The sequence below is a fragment of the Solea solea genome, chromosome 19, assembly GCF_958295425.1.
Source record: "Solea solea chromosome 19, fSolSol10.1, whole genome shotgun sequence".
NCBI lineage: Eukaryota > Metazoa > Chordata > Actinopteri > Pleuronectiformes > Soleidae > Solea > Solea solea.
Genome location: NC_081152.1, coordinates 14,204,415 through 14,226,971, shown reverse-complemented (window position 1 = coordinate 14,226,971; position 22,557 = coordinate 14,204,415). Strand labels below are relative to the sequence as shown.

At 41.8% G+C, this 22,557-nt stretch overlaps 1 protein-coding gene across 3 annotated transcripts in view; it reads right to left on the bottom strand.

Moving 5' to 3' along the window:
• The window catches only part of rc3h2 (ring finger and CCCH-type domains 2), a 28,044-nt gene extending 8,523 nt beyond the window's left edge, over positions 1-19,521 (bottom strand). Inside the window, exons 1-14 of one of the 3 annotated variants that reach the window (XM_058617252.1) lie at positions 19,220-19,521; positions 10,456-10,778; positions 10,223-10,340; positions 9,545-9,778; positions 8,910-9,085; positions 7,913-8,113; positions 7,642-7,774; positions 7,157-7,275; positions 6,422-6,534; positions 5,812-6,132; positions 4,921-5,117; positions 4,522-4,835; positions 2,315-2,455; positions 734-877 (exon numbers count right to left, since the gene is read on the bottom strand). In XM_058617252.1, coding sequence (XP_058473235.1) covers positions 734-877; positions 2,315-2,455; positions 4,522-4,835; positions 4,921-5,117; positions 5,812-6,132; positions 6,422-6,534; positions 7,157-7,275; positions 7,642-7,774; positions 7,913-8,113; positions 8,910-9,085; positions 9,545-9,778; positions 10,223-10,340; positions 10,456-10,686 — 2,442 coding nt within the window. In that variant the 5' untranslated portion in view covers positions 10,687-10,778; positions 19,220-19,521. Of the gene's footprint in view, positions 1-733; positions 878-2,314; positions 2,456-4,521; positions 4,836-4,920; positions 5,118-5,811; positions 6,133-6,421; positions 6,535-7,156; positions 7,276-7,641; positions 7,775-7,912; positions 8,114-8,909; positions 9,086-9,544; positions 9,779-10,222; positions 10,341-10,455; positions 10,779-13,295; positions 13,789-19,219 lie in introns of those variants that run through there. The other 2 variants (XM_058617254.1, XM_058617253.1) reach the window with 2 other exon arrangements.
• Between the last annotated feature and the right edge of the window lie 3,036 nt (positions 19,522-22,557).

Sequence of the window (22,557 nt, the reverse complement as noted above, 5' to 3'; positions counted from 1 at the left end):
GTTTTTTATTTCAAAGTTAAAACAGTTCAGACTTGTCCTTTTCATTCCTTACATTCATTGTGTTTTGTTGTTGTATTTGCCTTTTAAATTTTGTTTTCCTTTTATTGTGAAGCACATTGAGCTGCAATCCTTGTATGAAAGGAGCTATACAAATAAAGTTCATTATTATTATTGTTATTATAAGGTTTAGTTGGTTTGTGCATCAGCATTCGAATGATACTTCAACACTTCTTGTCCCTGTTGTTTGTTTTAATAAGAACAACATTTTAAAAAGTGGACATCATTTGGAAAAACATGTCTAACATTGTGTCGAACAAAGCTTCACTCATGTGAAAGCCTGAGTCACTGCTTGTTTAAGTCTGTCCTCTCGCTTCCTCTCTCTCTCTCTCTCTCACTCTCTCTCACACACACCCACTTCTGCACACATGCCACAATTGTGCACTGCTACGATATCTTCCTCCACAGTTGCTAAGCAACTATCTCCCACTTAAATAGCATTGGACACAGTTGAAATGCAAGGTTTTTGGAATAGTTGGAATTAAATCCAACACGTTTCATAAACTGTAAAATGCGTAAAGGATCGATTCCCTCACAGTTTCAGGAGGCTGCGGTGACGGACGTAATGAAGTGGTAATGGTGAATTTTGAATTGTATTATTAAGCACATGAAATCTCTTTAAAATGCTGTTTGTTTGTTTGAGGGTGTACAGTATGTATGTTAGCTGCCGTTCTACCTCGGATCCAAAATCGATTGTGAAGATGGGGGAGGACTGTGAGGGTCTGGTGGTGTTGTGATGGTGATGATGATGATGGTGCGCCCACTGTTCCTGCTTCCTCCTGAACAGATCCTCGTAGCCTAGAGGAACACGACCGTAATCCTGAGCAGGGCAAAGAAAGAAAAATGATAAGAAGGGAGAAGAGAAAACACATTTATTATCATAATATTTTCATGATGTGTTAATTGACAATAATGCAAATATTAGTTTGTACCGTACAGTACGTGACAACTGGCATAAATGTATGCAATTGTTTGAAGTTTTAGTTTAATGAATGAATTGGCAACTATTTTGATTATCTATTCATTGTTTTGAGTGCTATTTTTTATTTTATTTTTAATAATTACAACACGTTTTCCAAATTTTCTGCTTCTTAAATGTGACTTTTTTCTGGTTTCTTGGCTCCAAAACAAATAAATTGTTAAAACTGAATAATAAATAAGACATTTCAGAACATCATCATTTCCAGATTTGGAAAAAAAAACAGATCAACATCTTTTGAAAATTTTTGACATCTTGTGGACCAAACTACAAATCAATCGATCAATCAAGAAAATAAATCGATTATGAAAATAACTGTAAGTTGCAGTCCTATTTTAGTTGTCTCTATTTTCTCTTTTTTTTTTTCTGTGGAAAGATATTAAGACAGCCAAATGACTCCCTGGGAGGATATGAGGGTGGAAACAATAAACACACCTGTGTGACATAGTGTTATAGTATAAGCACGTAAACTCTTAAAATATAAACGTCTTACTGCAATATGGTGAATTGTACATACTTTGTAGATGACATATTTCTATTACTATTATCTAATACAGAGCAGAATGCCAGACTAGAACATAAATTACAAAAAAAATATTGAACACATACATCTTCCTGCCACTTCTCCAGGCTTGAGACACATTAAAGACATAAAACCTTAACAGCCATTCCATTCTGTCACCATTCTTCCCGCCCATATGTTCAGTGTGTTGACTTTATTAAAAGATTTCTATCTCAGTTAATGTGGTGTGTGCGCTCACACACAGACACACACAACCAGCCACACTGGAAAACGCTCTGTATACGATGATGTGACAAGTGAGTGGGGAAGGCAGAGATGTATTTGGGTGAGAAGTGGGAGGATCACAGTGGAGGCTGGAGCTTACATACAGTACTGCAGCTCTGTGGCTGGCAGCAAAGGTAGAGGTGGTGATGATGTGTGGGTGTAAGAAGAAGAGAGAAAGTGAAGGAAAGTAAATGTAGCTGAGAATAAAATGTGCTCAGTATGAAACGGGCCGGCATCAATTAATGCACGCTGGATGTTACCCAAGAGAATGTGCCATGACATTAAGAAACAACAGAAGTTAAATAACTTCAATAAAATTATCCTCAGCACCTCAGTAACTTTTAATGAGAGCGCTTTAAATAGAACGTCACTAAACCAAATGGGAGAAACTTAAGACAAGTACAAGCCAGTTAGTGGAGTTTTTAATAAACATGTGAATATAGATGACGACGTGCTGCTTATTGTGATACTGTATAGATTGTTCCACATACCCTGTGCAGCGCTGCACGGTGCTCCGCCGCAGAGCAGTAGTTGCTGTCTAGAGAGTTGAATCTCTCCCTGAGTGGAGGCTGGTAGGAATGCAGCACCTCTGGAGGCAGTGAGTTACTCCTGGCATCCTCTCTGTGGTACAGCTGTAAGGAAAAAAATTGTCATGATTATCAATAAAGTTGCAACTTTGACTCTCAAAGTGTGGGGCACGCCACCCTGGAGGGAACAGCGACATTACAGGGGTGGCTGTGAGTCACATTGGATGTGACCCAGTTGAGTTTCTGGTCTATTTTCTGCGTATTCTGTGAGTGGTTCTTTTTTTAAACAGCACACTTATGAGTGGGCATATAAATAGGTATAAAAATGAGTGGGTTCAATGACCCCAATTTTCCAATACTAAAAAACAAGGCATATTGGAAAAACAACAACAAAAATTATATTTAAAAGAAAAAATGCACCCATTTTGCCGCATATTTGGAGAAGGGTGCAGCTGTGGGCTTGTAGGCATTAGGTTTAATCCCGTAGAATTAGGCCCCTGAGTGAATTACACTTACACAACGAACAATGGACAATCACAGTGTACTTAGTGAGTTAATTTGTTCAAAATTAGATATACATTTTGGAGAGTCAGGTTCATGTAGCAGCACAGGAGTGTGTAACATTATTGATAAGATAACAATGAAAATACTGATATAAAGGGCACTTTTGTCAATGGAAATTTGAGCTAACATTAGCCTAAATATTAACGTTAGCTCGTAGCCCTTAAAGGAATACTTAAACTTGTGCTTCCCAACCTTAGTTTCCCCTTAGTTGAGAAATATCTTCATTCTTTTCTTTGTTACGTGTCCACCAGCGACACTTGGTCCTGTTAGCTTAACTCTTAGCAAAGATGGCGGACACTGTTTACATTCTGGGAATGAGGTCCCGCCCCCCCTACGAGTGGGTCTAAAACGTGCAGAATTAGCGTTGCAGTTAAGGCTCGGACAAAGTGTCACTGGTGGGCATGTAACAAAAAAAAAAGAATGAATATATTTCTTGACAACTGAGGTTGGGAAGCACAATTTTTCAAAAATACTACCCCTATTCTAGTAATATAAAGCTTAAAGCAATACTGCGCAGAGGTCTGGGGACACACTTACAAAACCACTACTTATCCCCTGTTTATACTCCAAAAAAGAGCCTTGAGAATCCTACATCATGCCAGTTACAGAGAACATACAAATCAACTATTTACCAAATCAAAAATACTCAAATTCTATGACTTAATAAAATACCGCACAGTACAGATGATTTATAGGGCTGCCAACAAAAACCTCCCTCACAATCTACAGACATTATTCCTGAACAGAGGGGAGGGACACAATCTAAGAGGGAACATGAGGTTTAGGCAGAGAAGGGTAAGAACTACATTAAAATCCTTTACTGTATCGGTCACGGGGGTCAGACAGTGGAACAATCTGGATGAGGAGATGAAAAAATCAGCAAAACTGAGTGTATTTAAAAAGAAGTATGTAGAGATGACTATTAATCGATACAGACTGACACAGAAAGAAAGTATGACAAAGGTCAGAGACAGAAATTTGTAGACACTGGGGGAAACGGTGCAACGGCGCGATGGAACACCATGGACACATGTACATACACACATGGAGTCTGAGTTGACTGTCTAGAGCTAGACTATATCTCTGAGTGCTACCGGATGCTGAAACATGTTTTCTTTGTCAAAATGTCATTAAAAAAAAAAAAAAGAAATGAAATGTATGATGATAATGGGGCGGGACTAGTTAAGCTTTGCTTCTCCCGCTTTCCCTTTCGGTTATGTATATTGTGTGAACTGCAATGTTATGTGATGAGTGATCTAAATGTCATGACCGAAATAAATAAATAAATAAAATAAATAAAAAGCAAATCGGTGAAGTATTCCTTTAATTCTGCAGGGGGTTTAATCCTGCGGGCTTAAACCTACTGCCTCCGGGCCTACAGTAAATTACATACTATTGAATATTTGTGATAGTAAAGATAGGAAATAAAATGACAGTACGTTGGACCAACAGTTGGACAGAAACCTGGTGAAAACACCATTAAAACATTTGAAACAATGACGACAACATCATGTAAAAATAAAACGTCCTCATTTTGTTTTTGTTTTTTTCCATCCACAGCCTGGACACAGCAGAAACAGTTTGATGATCAGTAACGGACGACTCACCTGAGGCCTCCATACTCTTCTGCTGTCATACAGAGGAGCATAGACCCCGTGAGCTGGTGCCAGAGGTCCGTACTGAGGCTGTCCCGGGTGCGGATGGAAGCTGGGACCCATTCGATCTCGAGGCGGGTGTGGTGGGTACACTGAGGAGGAAGAGGACGAGGGCGGGTGTGGTGTTTGAGGATCACTGGCATAGGAAGTCGGTGGCGGGCCCATGGAAGGTGGCAGAGAGGATTCTGGGACGTTGGATGATCTGAGGAAGCGAGCCATGCAGGGTTTGTGAGGAGGGTGGAGAGTGGATGGATAATAAGAACCTGCTGGAGAGGAGAAGGAAGAGGTAGTATTTTCCCCAAGACGGCATTTTAAAAAAAATGCAAACTTTATATGAAGAACTTGACTCACAGGTTGGCGGATAATGGGCCGTGTCATAGTCAGAGTGCTGATAGAACAGCTCCGATGCCTGCGAATGATGCGGTGCGCGCAGCATGAACTGACCATGTTTGGGCATAGGAGCACCACCATCACCCTGTCCAACTGTGGTCAGGGGAGATGATGCTGAGGAGTGGCTGATGGGAGTCCTGGGAGGAGAGATGGGCTTCCTGATACAAAGAGAGGGATAAGCACATAATTAGACTGGAAAATCAAAGGTAAGATCTTTCGTGAATGTCAGTAATTATTAGACAGTGGACCTTTAAAAGTACAGTAGACAGAATGTGTCTACTAAACACACAGAGATGAAAAACCTTTCACTCTCCAATTCACATCTTCACAGTCAATCTAGAGTTCTGCTACCCAGGCCAGGGGCTCCCCTTGGCGGACACAAGTCTGACATGGCCCCCTTCAATCTGGGATGATCAGGTAATTGCACACTTATAAAAAAAAAAAAAGTAAATATAATTGATTAATGATACATGCACATGCATGCAACAATGGATGAGAGTGTTGTCATCCAGAGCTTAATCTCACTCACAAATACACAGTAACCGCCTGCAGTAAAACCACATCTTATCTTATCTTATCTACCGCTTCAATACTGAGTGGTCTCACAAATATCACAATTTCTCTGTGGTAGTTGGCGACACATGCAAAATGGTATTTGTGTTCATGCGTGCCATTTGAGAGGACCGTTGTATTCAGATGCAAGACACTTCCTATCTGTAATTAATCAGATTTGGATCAGATGTAAACAATGTGGCTGGCAACCTGAACATAGACTGGCTGATTTATGAGAATGTTATTGAAGAAAAAAAAACTGAACCATGCATGCAAATTCACAAGCATGACTAATCTCACTGTTCTGTGGACGCCGCTGTGGTTCGGTTGGTGCCAGATGTCCCGTTAGACCCGTTGGCCCCGCTGGATCCATTTGGCACAGCTCTCTTCATTTCCTCCATCATGTCTGCCCCTCTGGAGATGAGCTGGGGGTGAGTCAGGCCAGGAACTCCCTCTGCCAGGGCGGTTGTATTCTCCGCTGTGCCTTTGAGCCCCGACCCCATTCCCACCGTCACATCTGTGTGAATGCTGCCCTCCATGGTGAACGTTTTACCCATCACCCCGGGTGCCAACGGAAATGCTCGGCCCACGCTGCTGCTCTTCTTGTTCCTCAGTCTAAATCTGTACAGCAAAGGAACAATAATGAGGGAATGATTATGGTGCACCGTGTGTGTGTGTGTGTGCGCGCGTTGATACTGCAATATTATTATCACAAAGCACCTCTTGTGAATAAATATGTGAGTAGATTAATAAAATTTAATTAAAAAGGAGGGTGGGGAGGCTGTTACAGGCATAAACAAAGCATAACATCAAAACAACACGAGCAGACTGACTGTATTCTAACATTATAGCGGCAGCTTAAATGCTGTGAAAGTTAAGTTTATTTTAGGTTTTCTGAAGGCTCACTCACTTCTCCAGCTCATCCTGTGTGTGTGCGAAAGTGCAGTTGGTTCCTCGGGGACAGCCGCCCTGTTGACGAAGGTCTCGGCACATGCTTGTCTTATACTTGCTGTTGGCCTGAGGCTGCAAAACCCACGGATACAATACATTACATAGTAAAGTTAAACCGTGTTCCGTTCCTCCTAAATCCTGGAGTTTTACTGGAGTAAATTTACATGTACATACAGCCCATAGTTCATATTTCATTTGTGTTTGGATGAACACTTTATCATAGCAACTGGTCAGTAAAAAAAAGTGTGAATTCATGTCATGATGTCGATTAGTGTGTTAAGACTAGCAAATTGTATCCATGACGACTCCAATATCTGTTGGCAGATGATTACAAGTCATTACAATAGTACACAAGTCAACGCCAAACCAAGAGGGGTCAGCAGGCTACAATAGACAGGTGGCAAATATCATAAAACTAAATCAAACATGAGCAGAGACTTTAAACTGTAAATCGAGAACAGATATTAACATTTTTCCTTGGAAAGATTGACCAAACTTGGCATACATACAGGTCCACTTCCTCCTGCATAGGAGGCAAATGGTCCTGATGGTGACTAAATATTCATTTCCAAAGAAATAATTTGTTTTTTTTAATAAAATTTTAGCTTGTATTTATATTTTTGCATATATAATTACTAATATTTAGGAAAAACATCTTTTCCACCATGCAAATATCATGCAGTACGCAGTGTACCTGTGGAGTGTCGTGGCTCTTCTTGCTGAAGTTCTGTATGAATTCCACCAGTCCGTGCACCACCAGCTTCACAGCCAGCATCACACTTTCCAGCTCCTCCCATGATGGTGCTGGGGCATCTGCACACAACAACAACAACAACAACACTGTCTGTTTGTTTGGGCTTCTTATAACGAGGTAACTAACTAAGATGATCACAACTTTGTTGATTCATAAGCCTGAAAGGTAACCTCAAAAAAGAATATGCTTGAGTGTCATCGTATTTCACAGCTCAGAGGTATCAAACACCCCTCTTTAGTGCTTTGATTAATAAATGTGAAAGACCAAAGAAGAAAGGGTGGTTCTAATCTCTGTTTCTTGCATAATAACCACCTTGTCTGCTTATTTTCTCATTAGACTTTGTGGAACGTGGACAAAGCAAGAGTTAATCACTAAGACTCATTTTGTCTTCATTCAGCTGAATGAGTTTTAACACAGCGAGGTACCTGGATTGTGGTCAATGTTGGCGAGCAGCTCTAAGTGCGGTCTGAGGCTGGTGAGGTTGGCCGGGTCTCCCGTCCTCTGCAGAACGATTGTCAGTTCCTGAACGCTCTTCGCGAAAGACTCTGGAGACTGCAACTAAAGCAAGAAGACACAGAGAGGAGAGTCAGTGCCTGTGCTTCTCTTCCCCAGAGGCTCGTTATGCTCATCATTTCAATAGCGAGTGTATCAAAAAAGCCCTGCCGAGACCTGATGCGAGCGAAGCAACAGCTGTACCTTGTCAATGATGGACTGCATGTGTGACTTATGCACCAGGTCGCCATACAGCAGCGACGACCACTGCTCCGGCGAGATCCGCAGGCCCGCCTCCATGGCGATGTGGACGATCTGGGCGTCGTGTTCCCTCCTGAGAGCCTCGTACGTACGGAACTCTTCCTTCAGCTGCATCAGTGAAGAGTCCTCGTCGCGCTTAGTCACCTGAGAGCCAGGAGTGGGCAGAAAGATACAAAAAAAAAAGAGAGAGTATGATTTGAGAGCAGGAAAAGTGAAATCACTCACTACAATGCAGACATATGTCGTAGATTTCGACTGTGTTTGGTGTCTTCAGACCAACAAAACTCAAACTCAGATCAGATAAAGGGATTTTCCCTTTCTCAGAATCTGCCCTATGAGTAATCATCATAAGACACCAGCGCACAATTGGATTTCATAATCGTTTAATCTCTCGCTGCCCTCCATCCATCCTCTGGAAAACCTCTGTCGTGGGGGTTTGGTTTCTATTCCTGCACTTTCTTTTTTATCTTTCTCCGTATCTGTGCACAGTCTGTCTCTGTCAGTCACGCTGGGGCAACGAGGGGCAAATATAGACCGCCGTTACATCACAAGCAGATAGCAGGCATTTCTGCCCGACCAGCCATGTCTGTCATCAAATGACAGCCACAGAAGTGCACACACTCTTTAATAATGGGATCACTCTTTGTTTTAATTGTTTTGTAACAGCAAAACTGAGGTTCTTTGGGTGGGTGACAGTGGCACAGTGGTGGAGCGAGTTGTCCTTCACTCTAAGCTTGTGGGTTTGATTCTCAGCCCCGCTCGTACTTGTGTGTGTGGGTAAGACACTCAACACCAAGTTGCTCCTGATGGCTGTGCCAGCTGAGACAGATATAGCGCACATAGAGGTCTTTGACAGGTTGTCAAGACTAGAAAAAACATTTAATATTTTATGTGTGTGCACATATTTAACATGTTTAAGGCTCTGCTGTGTGTTCATTACCTTGAAGCAGGAGGCCCTGTAGAGGAGCTGCACCACATGGCCTATGCTGGTTTTGGAGGCCTGTGGGAACCGGGCTTCCAGCTTCTGGACTACGAACAGAACCAACACCTTCCTGGAGAGAGCTGACCCGTCCTCCAGAGCGAGTAGAACCAGCTTCAGCGCATCTTCTTGCATAGCTGACGAGGAACAGATGACGTTTGATGATGGGACAGAACGAATGTCAGGAAGAGGAGAGGATGGTGGGGGTTAAAATGGAGAAGAAGGAGCCGTAAGGAAGGAACCAAAGAAAAACACATTCAGATACAGTAGAGTACAAACAGTGTTTTACATTTCTCAGCAGATCAAACAAGGGCTGTGGAGAATCAGGTGTCCTCAGACTTTCAAATGAACTCATTCTGTTATCACGATGAGAAACATTTTCCCAGTCAGAATCTGCCCTATGAGTAATCATCACAGGACACCACCAGTGCCAGCTCCATCCATCCAACAGTCATTTACACTGGCATTTAAACAATTCAAACTTCGGGACTTAAGCCCATTTTCATCAAATGCATAGTTTGATTAAAATCTGGTACATGAGCCCACCGAACTTCACTGGATCTGGAATTATCAAAATGGGAAATCGAGACACTCACCAGGTCCCAGGAACTGACACCCCCGTGCCCTCACTGCTGCCCACAGGTTGGCAGAGAGCTGCTGTGGGTTCTGATGCTGCAGAATGAGCTCGGTCACAGTTCGCTCCCCCAGCGAGCGGCCTGCCCTCACCGCCCGCACACGGCCCTCCTCCTCCACCAGCTGGCAGTTCACCAAAGTCACCAGCTTCCTTTGCATAGGCCGACTAAGTACACTGGGACTCAGAGCCGCCACACCTGCAGGAGGTGATAAAGACCTCTGTGGTAAAACTCTGGAGCTTAAAAGTCACTTTTAATTCGGCTGATTTGAAACTCTTGTCTAAAACAACAAAATAATAAACACAAAAATAAACTGATTCCACCAAGCCAAATGGAAAGGTAGCACAGTAAACCTAAGTATCCAGTTTTGTAGGTGGATTTAATGGCATCATTTTAAAATTAACTTCCCACAAATGTGTGAATGACGACAGCATGTTAATAGCCAAGAACAAATGATTATGATGATGACGATGGTAGAGGCAGCTGCACAAAAAAAAAAACTAAAAATGACTCTCATCAGCTTCCGCAGAGGGTTGAATTTTCCTTCAATACCAAAAAAGTACAAAGGTTTTCAGGTTACATAGCCAAATAAAAGCTTAATTCGCTCGCACAGATCTTAAATTCACACATAGTGTACGTTACCTTTTGCTCCACTGATAGGTTTTAGGTAGAGAGCCAGCTCTTCTACACACAGCCTGCACACCTCATAGTGCTCCACCTCTGCGGCACAAGTCAGGCTCACAGGCTGCACATCTGGAACCTGGAAAATTGATATTGATGAATATTTTCCCGTTTCTTTGCTCCATATAACAAAGAAACGATTCAAAATGAAGGATTTTGTGAACAAAACAAGACGTTCGAGAACATCATCTCACCTGAGCTCCAACCAGCTGTAGGAGGGCGCAGTTGACCGGCAGCAGGTCGATATCTGTGCTGATGGGCGTCTGATCAAAGGGGCAGGCTTTGCGGTGCAGTTTGTGGAGGCAGGTCTTACACACCGTGTGCGAGCAGCCCAGGCTGATGGGCTGGTTGCCGCTGCTGTCAAACTCATTGTAGCAGATGGGACAGGACAGGAACTCGGTCCACTGGGCCGCCTGCACTGGCATCCTGTCACCGCACCACTGAGGGGGGCGTCGCCGAGCTCAGGGGGAATGCATGTCAACGAGCCCCGACAACAGCTCCTGCTTGCCGACCGTCTCTGTGAGGGAACGGGATATAATGATGTTTAGTGATTCACGTGTCAAGATCTACCCCGGGACTGGATGCTGGTATATAAATAATGTAAATCAGTAATTATGAGTTGAAAGTAAGAGATAGTGACCATGGCTTCCAGTGGGGACACAAGGAAATACAGATTTTTAGCCAGTTAACATAAGCTTTACCTAATTAAATCTATGTACAAATATATGTTTGGTGCTATATCTTGTACATTTTTAACTGCTCACTCTCCCGAACCAAAGTCCATAGAGACTCGTGTGTGGACACAGCAGAGTCAGCACTGATTATGTGTCAGTTTTTATGTAGTCACACTTCAAAAAAACCTAATCTGTCCCTTAAATAAAACACTTAAATGCCCTGACACTTTGATTAACTATAATTTATGACTGTTTGTAGTTTAAGTTGACAGCTCGTGTTGTTTTAACACGAGCCGGGGGCGTATTAAACACTATTTTTTATTGTACCTGTCCGTTGCCATCACATTAACCCCATAAATGAACAGCGCCGCAATTATTTTGTCATTTATAAGAAGAAGCAGAGTCACGGTGAGTCGTGGCAATTGTGGAGCTCCATCATGTGTAATAAGCATTTAGCCGAGTGCGCGGGCTTCTCTCTCTCTCTCTCTCTCTCGCCATAAAAGCAAAAGTCATAAATCTATTTAATTTACCGCGAGTAATAAAAGTGCTCTGTCTTCTCTGTGCCTTAAAAGTGTAGTTGCCAAATTCGAGTTGAGTTTTGATAAGCGTTGACAGTATCTGAAGGTCGAGACATAATATCCTGTAACAAGGAAACCGTGTGGGCCAGTTCTGTGTGCATGTCAAACCCTCCTAGTCATATTTTGTGGCCAAAGTTTACTGCATTGGTGTCGGCTCAATTCTATTTTATTGTGTCCAATACAATAGGGAATTTCCTCCAATTGTGTATGAATCTTTGAGTCTTTAAGACAACTTAGCTCTTACTGGGACAGTTGTGCAGCTTTTACTGCCTGAACATGTTGAGTAAAAGCATTTACATCATATTTAAGGTTTATCTAACTCATCAGATGCAACATTTTTCTACTTCTGATATTAAATCCGCTGATTTTGGTTATTAGAGACCAATAACAAGTAACTTAGTATCGCATCAGCTCATCCCAGCTCCATTCTACAATACGTGATGTGATCTGAATAAAAATAAAGGACTACAACACCACCACCTGTATCAGAACGAGCTGTTAACACCGACAACGTGCATTTAAATGTCCAATTTTTAAAGTTAGCATGGGTAGTCTTTTTAACCCTTTAACACCTAAGCTTAAGTGTCTGCCTGGATTATATTTTATCTTAATTTAACCATAAAAGGACCAGAGAAAGTCCTGTAACTAAGTGCTTTTGCCCATTCTTCCAGAATAACTTCCAATATCTGGCAGTTATTTACAATTTACTGCATGTAAAAGAAGAAAAACAAGATGGTTTACTCAGAAAAACACTGCAGTTGCACATGTACAACAGATTTTGCGTGTTAAATGTGAAATTTGAACAGCATAAATCATATTTACAATAACATTTGTTTGAGTCTTTGTCTCTCAATGTGCAAAACCAGACAAAGACGCTGATTCTCCGGCTTCCTGAAACAGCTCAAGTGAAATTACCGTGATAACCAAGCGTTGGCTCAGCTCCTAGAAACCGTTGGATTTTTTCCTGATAGCACAAAACGTTGCGTAACTACGGTGATGCAAAGTGCGCCTGTGCGAACGTGTCGTCTGCGATACGCTCGGTGTTAAAGGGTTCATTTCTGCCAAAAAAACACTTTTTAAAAGGACCTACACAGGCCCTTTAATATTTAATATTCACTTTATTTTCCATATTTCCCAGTATTTAAAATGCATGCTTCCCATTTAATACCTTTTCTTTATACTTTTAGTTTCCCTGTACTGAACTGGCAAAAGATCATCTTAACTTACAATATTTTTCCAAACCACTTCGATCTCACAAGTCACAGCGTCCTGCAAACTTTGTTCCTTTTTAGGGAGGGGACTTATTTAAAAGCAGGAAATGCTCCACCTCTTACATAACAGTACTGTAGCGACAATATAACAGGAGGATATATTTTTGAAACTCATTTCACAGCCGCTGGTTGCTATTTGATGTATCATCCCATTAACCAGGGGGCACAAATCTCACATGAAAACAGGCAAACACACAGGGTTACTCATCTTCCAGCTCAATCGCACAAACAAGACAGCCTTCAGACTCTGAACACCTGTTGCCTTTACAGTCTCTCACATCTGTTCAAAGTGCTCACCACAAGCAACAGCTGGAGCCCACGCACAACAGGTGCCATAAAAACACTGACATTATTTATTCAAACGGGTTTAGCGAGACACTGTGCCTGAGCAAATTAACAAAAACATGCACATGTATCTGTCTAGTGTACAGAGCAATCCCATCAAACAAAATAAGGACATGAAAGTGAACTATAAAATACGATAAAATCACACCACCACTTTTACTTTTACCTTCCAAACTTGCGGCACACGGTGCCCGCGTTGCTTCGTTGGTCGCGAGGTCATATTTCCATCTGCCTCAAGCCCAGATATCACCACAAACTACTGAACCACCACACCGTCTGTGAGGGAAGAGTGGCGAGGGGAAGTTTGGAGACAAAGGAGGTGGGGAGTTTTATCTTGGCACGTGAGCCTGGATAAAAGCCCCCCACCCCCACTTCCTCTGTGCACTTGCAGATTAGGGATTGGTGGCGCAAATTGTGAGGGCAACTGTTTATCGAGCCACCTGTTCCTGCAACTGCACCACCCTGTTCAACAGAATCTCTGACAGGGTATCAGATGCCCGACCTATGGGCTCACACTTTCATCTCTTGTATGCACACATACAAGTACTGTATATAAACAGGGTAGTCTTGTATAATGTACCTAAAAGGGATACTTAAAAGTACCTTTACCAGAAAATGACTTTGGTAGTTTAAGTCACTTTTTAAGTCTTAAAGTCTATGACATTTACTGGACTTAAGTATCAAAAGTAATTTTCTGATGTGAAATGTACTTTTTAGAAGTTTTAGAAGTAAAAGTATATTAAAAAGTGAGGAGGTATGATTGAGCCATAGTGGCTCAGTGGAAGGGCGAGTTGTCTTTCCACTGGAAGGTTGTGGGTTCAATTTCTCGCTCGGCTCGCCTGTATGTGTCCTTGAGCAAGACACTTAACCCCATGTTGCAGCGTGTGAATGGCTGAATGGGTGAAAACTGTAGTGTAAAGCAGTTCATCAAGACTAGAAAAGCTCTATATAGATACAGACCAACTCTTCTTCTTCTGATTTTATTTGGTAGTAACGAGTAACAAAGATAGTTAGAGGAAATGGAGTAAAAGTTGCTCGAAATATAAATTAAAAAGTACACATAGGTGAATTTTGTAGGTAAGTACATAAATACTTAACAAAGTAACAGATTTCTTGAAACAATTCAAGTATACAAGATTCATACGGTCACAACTAAATTTGATTTGCAATTCAATTCTATTTGATATGAGCTTGCTCTAAAGACATTTTCATAGACCTAATGATGCTACAAAAATTCGGATCTTAAAGTCCAGCAGAAGGCGCTGTAAGCAGAGCTTTGGCCTTCATTTGTGCCCGCTTTGTTAATTTTTTAAGAATACAACAGTGGCGTTCTGTTGTGTGAGGATGGAGAACAAAACTGTCCTGTTGAGTGTCTGAAAAGGGGGTTATTTGTCACATGACACTACCGTGGTCAAGTCTCACGTGATACTCTCCTGAGATTTGTGCAGAGCAATCCAGTGATTTAATGAATCAATATTGAGGACTTTTTTGAGCACAGCCCTGGGGAGAAAAGACGAAGATGTAAAAACTGCTCCCACAATTGGATCAGTGTGGCAGTAACGTGACACACAAGAAGCCCCACAGTCGTGAATAAGTGTAGCCTTGTGACCGGGAGAGAGGCGGCTGGGTGTGTTGTATTATTACAGCAGACCTCAACTTCCTCATGAGGCTCCTCTTCAATTTAAACGGCGGAAATCGATCCTATGATGAGCTCAGTTTTTGTATTTTTATTTAACATTTATTTGTTTGCACCTGCGGTTCAAACACACCACAGCATCGAGGAAGGCGCAGTGTGTTCCGTGTGTCCACTTTCAAGAGCATAACATCCCTGAAAAATCTGTGGGACGTTTTGCAGACGGGCAGCGTATTGCTGCGTTAGCCTGTTGAGCCACCCACTCCGCGGAGAGGAGGATGAGAAGTACATTGAGTCTTTACAGCCAACAGTTGGCAAGTTATCATCTGGCTCAGGACACTCAGTCCTCACTTGAGGGGGTTAGAGTTTCCTTTAGCATGTCTCAGACAGAAAGACAAAGAAAGAGTTTATACTTTCAAAGCGTTTTCAGGAATTGGCTTAGTTTAAGACAAAATTAAGAATCACATTCTTTCACTCGGGCTGCTTAAATCAGATTTTGTTTGCATCACTCTTAGCAAGGCACACAATGTCACCTTCAGAAACCAGTGACAGGGCAAATATCGATATTTTAATGAAGAAATGAAGGCGTTCTGAAGTAAACAGTTCCTGCCAGTTTCACTCGCCAGGCGTCACTACTTCATGTCTCCTCACGGTGGCGCTGCTCAAATGAATGAGGTGAAACTTGGGTGGAAGTTACCTGGCCTGACGAACAGGGAGTTTACAGCGGGATAATAGCGGAGAAAGCTACGTTAAGAGATGCCCCATCCACGTTCAATACGTAGACTTTACGCACTTTGTTCTCTATGTTGTGAATAAATAGAGAAATGCTGCACTTTTAACTTAGATATCGTGACGTACCGCTATATGATTGTCCTGCGATATATTGATTATCACAGAATCCTTGTATCGTGATATTATCGGTATCGTGTATCGTAGTGTGATCGCACTAATTGCAAAGTTGGCACAAAACATTGCAAAATATAATATACTAGTCTCTTCTGTTGTTCAGTTTTTCTCATCTGACCGACAGCGGTGATTATTTGGAGGGCAGGATGACGCCCTGTCATTTTTCTGCATCAGTGTTCGAAAGCCAAGCCACAAACATTGGTCGGCCTTTGTTGTTAGCAAGGCAACTCATATAAAATGTACATGCAAATTTAATTTGATCAATAACAATACAAAAAAAAGCGTAGTGGTTAGCACTCTCGCCTTGCAGCGAGAAGACCCGGGTTCGAGCCCCGGTTGGAACAAGGGCCTTTCTGCATGGAGTTTGCATGTTCTCCCCGTGTGTGCGTGGGTTCTCTCCAGGTTCTCCGGCTTCCTCCCACAGTCCAAAAACATGCAATGTGGGGATAGGTAAATTGGACACTCCAAATTGACCATAGGAGTGAGTGTGAGAGTGAATGGTTGTTTGTCTCTATATGTGTGTGGCCCTGCGATGGACTGGCGAACTGTCCAGGGTGTACCCCGCCTATCGCCCGATGTAGCTGAGATTGGCACAGCACCCCCCGCGACCCTCTAGCAGAGGATAAAGCGGTAGATGATGACTGACTGACTGACAATACAAAAAAAAAAAAATCCCCTTTGTCTGCAGTTTGAACATGATGTTAGTCAATGGGAGGCTTATGGAGGTAGCACACACCCACTCCACATGCAGGATTAGGTCAGAGTTGGAGTAAGAGCTTCAGTAAGGGTACGAGACATGTGGCAATGAAGGATGGATGAATGTGGTTGCTATGGCCTCCTCACACAGTTTATACTGTGTTACTTTGTCTGTTGCACTCTCGGGGGAATAAGGTCTGTTCTTGTGCTGTGCTGTGACATTTAACTGTCACTTTGAAACTCCTACTCAAGTCTTACTGCAGTAGACTGAGCCCCAGCATCTGTGCACGGGACCACTGCAATCAGTGTGCAGAGAAGGAGGCCGACGGGTCTGTGAAAAGTCGATTTTTTTTGGGCCAATTTAAGGTTTATACTAAAAAAAGAAACCTAGTGAGGTGTTCGATGTGTTTGACAAGCACACAAGCCACGGCCTTATCAAGGCCGAGAGGGACTGGCTATATTTATAATTCATACAATTTCTAGTTTTAAGAAAATAATTAAGTAAAAAAACACTAGATCCCACTCACACACGTATTCACGACATACTTTCCGACACACACACACTCAATATATAGTAATAGTATTTCAGGGTTTACAGGTGTGAGGAGCCAGGGATTGAACTGCAGACTACTTTGTCAATGATGAACGATTAAATAAAAGCCAAACAGATCTTTAAGTACAATATTTTGAGAAAATAATTGTTTTCAGTTAAAAATGTGAAAAAGGGCCACAATTTATTCCAAAATTGCGCCTTAAGTGAATGACGTATCTATTTTAAAGTCAGAGATAGTTGACAGCAACAGCGGTTGAGTTTATATTTTACAATTTCTATTTCTTATGTACTACTTTTGTGATAGTTCTATACCAATTTGAAAATAACATCATATATGTTGTATATCGCATGATGATGCTGTGTTTTAGTTTAATTAAAATGGTGAATATTGAACAGAAACTTGACTTAAATATTAATATCCCAAATCAAAGCGCAATATCTGTCAATTAAATCACAATAAGATTACTTTTCCTCAAATCCTTCAGCCCTGTTTATAAAACAGGAACACAAGTGCAGGGTACAAACACACAAAAAGAGATAATAAATGCATGTACAAATATCATTACACCACTCACCACAGAGCATGAGTTGGAGTAATCTGAGCTCCCTCTCACCATCCCATAGATCCCAGAATTAGAACATTTCATGAGGCAAGTGTGTGTGTGTGTGTGTGAACCTGATACGAAGCCTGTCGAGGGGAACATGTGCAGTGTCTGTTTACACAGTTGCATTATTATGGGGACTTGTCTGTGTGTGTTTTATGGACACAAACAAAAAAGCATGTTTTAAAGTCAGGGTGTAGCAACAATTATGATCACGGTTAGAGCAAGTCTGCAGGAAATTAATGCAATGAAGTGTTAATATCCTTTGAAGTCGCGTAGATGTGACGGATGCACACTTTTAGATCTCGGTGGAAAAGATGGTTGTCACTAGTCCAAAAGTGTTTGAGTGACATGTTCAAATGTCCTCCTCCCCTACCAGCGTGAGCTACAACTATCTTGACAATAAGCAAATTACACGGCTTGAAACAAAGGCTTCTGGTAACAACAAAGGTTGTCATGAACAACACTGAAACTTCCCACACACACTGAAATACAGTATGATCAGCCTGAAGTCAAGCGAGCTTCGGTAAGACGAACACGAATCGCAGCTGTGTCTTTGCAGATGTGGCACTAGGAGACACAGCAGCAGATTGAAAGAAATGGAATCATGTTTGTGTTTTGTAAGAGCAAAAATTCTATACTTCCTATTTCTCTATAGGCAAAGGAAGCTGCACTTCTCAGCTGTGTAGAGTGTCTGAGCGACGCCTGTCACCACGGCAAACACAGTAATGAAGAAGACAGAGTGAAACTCTGACACTGAGAACTCACTGTGAGTGCAGGTGCAAAAACAAAGGTGGCTGTAGTAGATATTTGGAGATTGTTGTTCCATTATTGATTACAGGATTACAACTGTGGTATTACTACTTGTTTACGAGAGTACAGTGGGGCTTTTGTAGGTCTGTGTGATCATTTATTCATCACGCCTGTAGTCACAGTGTGTGTGGGAGGCAGGGTAAACATGCAGCTCACACCATACTACTGTACATTCTATAACATCATAGAGTATATACTGGATAATAATCTACTAGGATGCTTGTTAGATGTGTTTGCAGCACGGTGTCATCTCTGTGAACCACTGGGTTGTTGCAGCCTCGGATTATTGGATAACGTGTCAACACTGTATCACCTTACTTGTAGTTGCACATCAGCAGGTTACAGAATAACCTCCACCATGACAGGCTGCTGCTGCTGCTGCTGCTGCACACTTTAACTTTATGATACCAGTGCTGCAACACCTGAGCTAAAGCTACACTGCTGGTTAATCACCAATCAAAGTGAAAGTCAACAATCAGAGTGCATTTGGACGCAGCACCAGTCAGTGTCTTTCCACCATTTCAGGAGCATGGATCCCAGTTTTCACAGTGCATTTTGGAAGCATGCAATGGGTGCCTGAACTCTTTCTAGAATGCATTCGTAGCTGAGGCCCATCATTTCACCACGACCTGCCTATTTGGGATCATAGTCCAACAGCACCAGTTGCTGTAATGTGGTGATGAGATTGTAGCCTAACAGTCCCAGATCTAAATGATGTAATTTGTGAAATCTGAAGCTGCAATAAAAAAGAAAAAAAAAGGAAGTGGGATTGACAGCAAAAGGAAACAAAACCAAGTAAGCAGCTATAAAATGTCACATAAGAAACAAAAAATCCCTATTGGAAGAGCAGGGAGAAAGTGGTGCGCACCTCTGAGTAAGTCACTTACCTCACGCACAACACTGGAGCACCGGGGTAAAAACATTCATCATAGACGTGCACAGGAGCGCATCAAAAATTATAATCACGGAGGGGGGAAAAAATTCTTCATGAGATATAAAAGCAGCGCAGCAGGAAGTCCAGGGAGCCTGGTGTTGGATGGAGAGTAATGTGACAGTGCATTTCACCGCATTTAGACTACAGTCTCCGGGTTTGGTCCTCTGCGCCTCTATGCTACGTGACGGACACGCTCACTCAGGTACAGTGAGCCTGAGCCACACACCCTCGTCTTGACAAACCAGAGATGAGAGGAGATGGTCGTATCGCTCCGCCGGTGATGGAGCCTGAACTGCGCACCAGGCTGCACACACACACACACACATAGAGGCGGAGAAGTGCCGCAGCTGCGGCTGCACGGTTTTACGCACCGTGCACGCTCTGTCCGAGGCACGGTTGTGTTTATGTTTTTTTTTTTGTTTTTTTGCGAGAAACAAAAACACATATGAGCGAATAAGTGTCAGTGGAGCGGCGGCGTGAGGCACTATTTTAATGTTGTGAGCAAGGATAAAGAGATGTAAAGGGGCAAAGCCGGAACAAGCCGCTTTTCGAGGCGTGGGCTGTGTGGTTTTAAAGGAACAGACCTGAGAAGAGGCAACAGAGGATGCGCTTCGACAAGTGTCAGGAGGAAGTTCACTCTCATACAAACACGACACCATCTATTTCCCGCTTTACTGCAGCTCATCGTACTGAGAAGTGGAGCAGAAGGAATTAAACCAAGTTACCGTTTATTCTCCCACAGTCTGAACTCAACAAATTCAATTCAATTTGAATAGTTTCCAATGTAACCTATGCTGTGTTATATTGATTTGAACACTATCTGAATGGTCATGAATGTAATGGATTATGATGAAGATCGCTTAATATTTTTTCCACTCCCAGTGCTGTAATGTAACAAAATACAAATACTTCCTGTAGGTGCTTTACTTTGTTATTTATGTTTCTAGCAACTTGTACTTTTGCTCCACTACATGTCCTGTAACTATCTTTGTTACTCATTACTACCAAATACAATCATAAGAAGAAGAGTTTGGTCTGTATTTATATAGAACTTTTCTCGTCTTGATGATCTTTCATACCCATTCACGCACTGCAACATCATGGGGGTTAAGTGTCTTGCTCAAGGACACATATAGGAATTGAACCCACAACCTTGCCGTTGAAAGGCAGCTCGCCCTACCACTGAGCTACAATGGCTCAATCTTATAACTCAAGTACATTTTGTATTGGGAAAATTACTTTTATTACTTAAGTACAGTAAATCATATACTTTTAAGTAATACTATAAAAACTTCAGCTTCTACAAAGAAATTTGCTGGTAAAGATACTTGTGCTTTTACTCAAGTATCCCTGACTGTGCAACAATGTAGAGCCAAAGTCAGTTAAAAACAAGGTTAAACAACTAAAAATACGAGGAATAAGAAGTGCCCAGGCTAAAAATATGGTGATAAATAGCTAAAAATACACATATAAATACAAAAAAAGTTCAATAATAGTGTTTCCTCATGCACTCTGGATTTGTGTTTTGGTGAATGCTTGTGTTTGTGTGTGGAGTGGTGAAACTGTGGAATTGCCCTGAGGGGATAAATAAAGTTATCTGTATCTGTATCTGTGAGATTGTACTGGCTCGTTTAAATCTCAGGTGCAATGCGATCATAATCATCATATCATCGCTGAATCAAAATTCATTTGTTTTTCCTTGCTGTAGGCATATAGAATTTTCAAATAGAGCAGGGGTGTTAAACATACGGCCCACAGGGGAGAACAGGCACACCCAAGGGTCCAATTTGGCCCACAGGATGACATTATGATTACAGTCTAATCACAATGTATTAAACTTAGGCATAATATTGTTGAAATTGCACTTATTTTCCCCAAGAAATTTCAGGTTGTTCATAATATGTGTTGTAAAAAAATACCTTATTAAATGTAAAACAAAGGGGAACATTTGGAGAACTTGTTGTTAATAGTTTATTATGCTATTATTTTACTGGTCCGGCCCACTTGAGGTCAAATTGTGTTGTATGTGACCCCTGAACTAAAATGAGTTTGACACCCCTGAAATAGAGAATAAAACAGGGGTGGGTCAAAATATCAATTTGGTGATATATCGTCGTCCTTACTCGTGCAATACAATCATCGATACACCAGGGAAAGTATCGATATTTTAATTAACAATTAAGGCGCTCTAAAGTAAACAGTCCCTGCCAGTTTCACTCAACAGGCATCACTAATTGATGTCTCCTCACGGTGGCGCTGCTCAAATAATAAGAAGAGGGAGTTTACAGTGGGATAATGATGGAGAAAGCTACGTTAAGAGATGCTCCATCCATGTTCAATACATAGACTGTTTACTGAACGTTTCATTTTGGTCTTCACTGAGCTGTTAAGGGTCACCAGTGGTCACCAAATTCAGGGACAGGAGGTCAATCCCTTCACACATAATATTAACCGAAAGTAAGAAGCACAACTTAATGTCTCTCTTAAATTAAACACCTCTCTTAAAATAGACCATGAGACTTTGTCCTGTATGTATGCACATGGTATCACAGTGTAGAACAACAGGATTGAGTATTACGCAAAGAAAAGAGTGGCTTAAGAAACATTTACTGGTGAAGTTGCATGTTGCAGCTTGATATCCCTCTACTCACCCTTTTGTATGTATCTTAAATTGACTAATTTAAATTTTGGTTGATGGCAACTACTTTTTAACGTGCAAATTGTTCTCAGATAACGATGAAAACGAAAATACATTTTGACGTAACCAACCCTTTATTTTCTTTATTCACTCCCACCATGCATTCATCAATTCAGCACCGTGAGGTTTTGAATGCTAGCATGTATGAATGACATTTCTGGGCCAAAAGGATAAAAGACAGAGAATAGGAGATGTGTGACGGGAGGGAGGGAGGACAGTGAGAGTGAGAGCATGGAAACCCTCTCAGCCACGTGGGACAACAACCCACTCACTTACAACATCATGCTCAGTGAGCTGCACACAGTTTCAGTGGGGGCACAGGGTGAAGTTTCTATGTCGCCCTGGCATCACTGCAATACAGGAAGAAGGAATGGATGAAATTGGCATAAGGAACAAAAGAATACAATAAAAAAAAGAAGCTGACACAGGAGTTGAAAACACTCATTCAGTAACAAATGAAACGTGTATGCTTTATGCTGCAGGATGGTAGGGAGCTCAGATGACACAATACCTCACAACCCTAATTAGCTACATGGACAAATGCATCAACTCAGCAAACATTTCATATCTAATATCTTATTTAAACTGTTTAT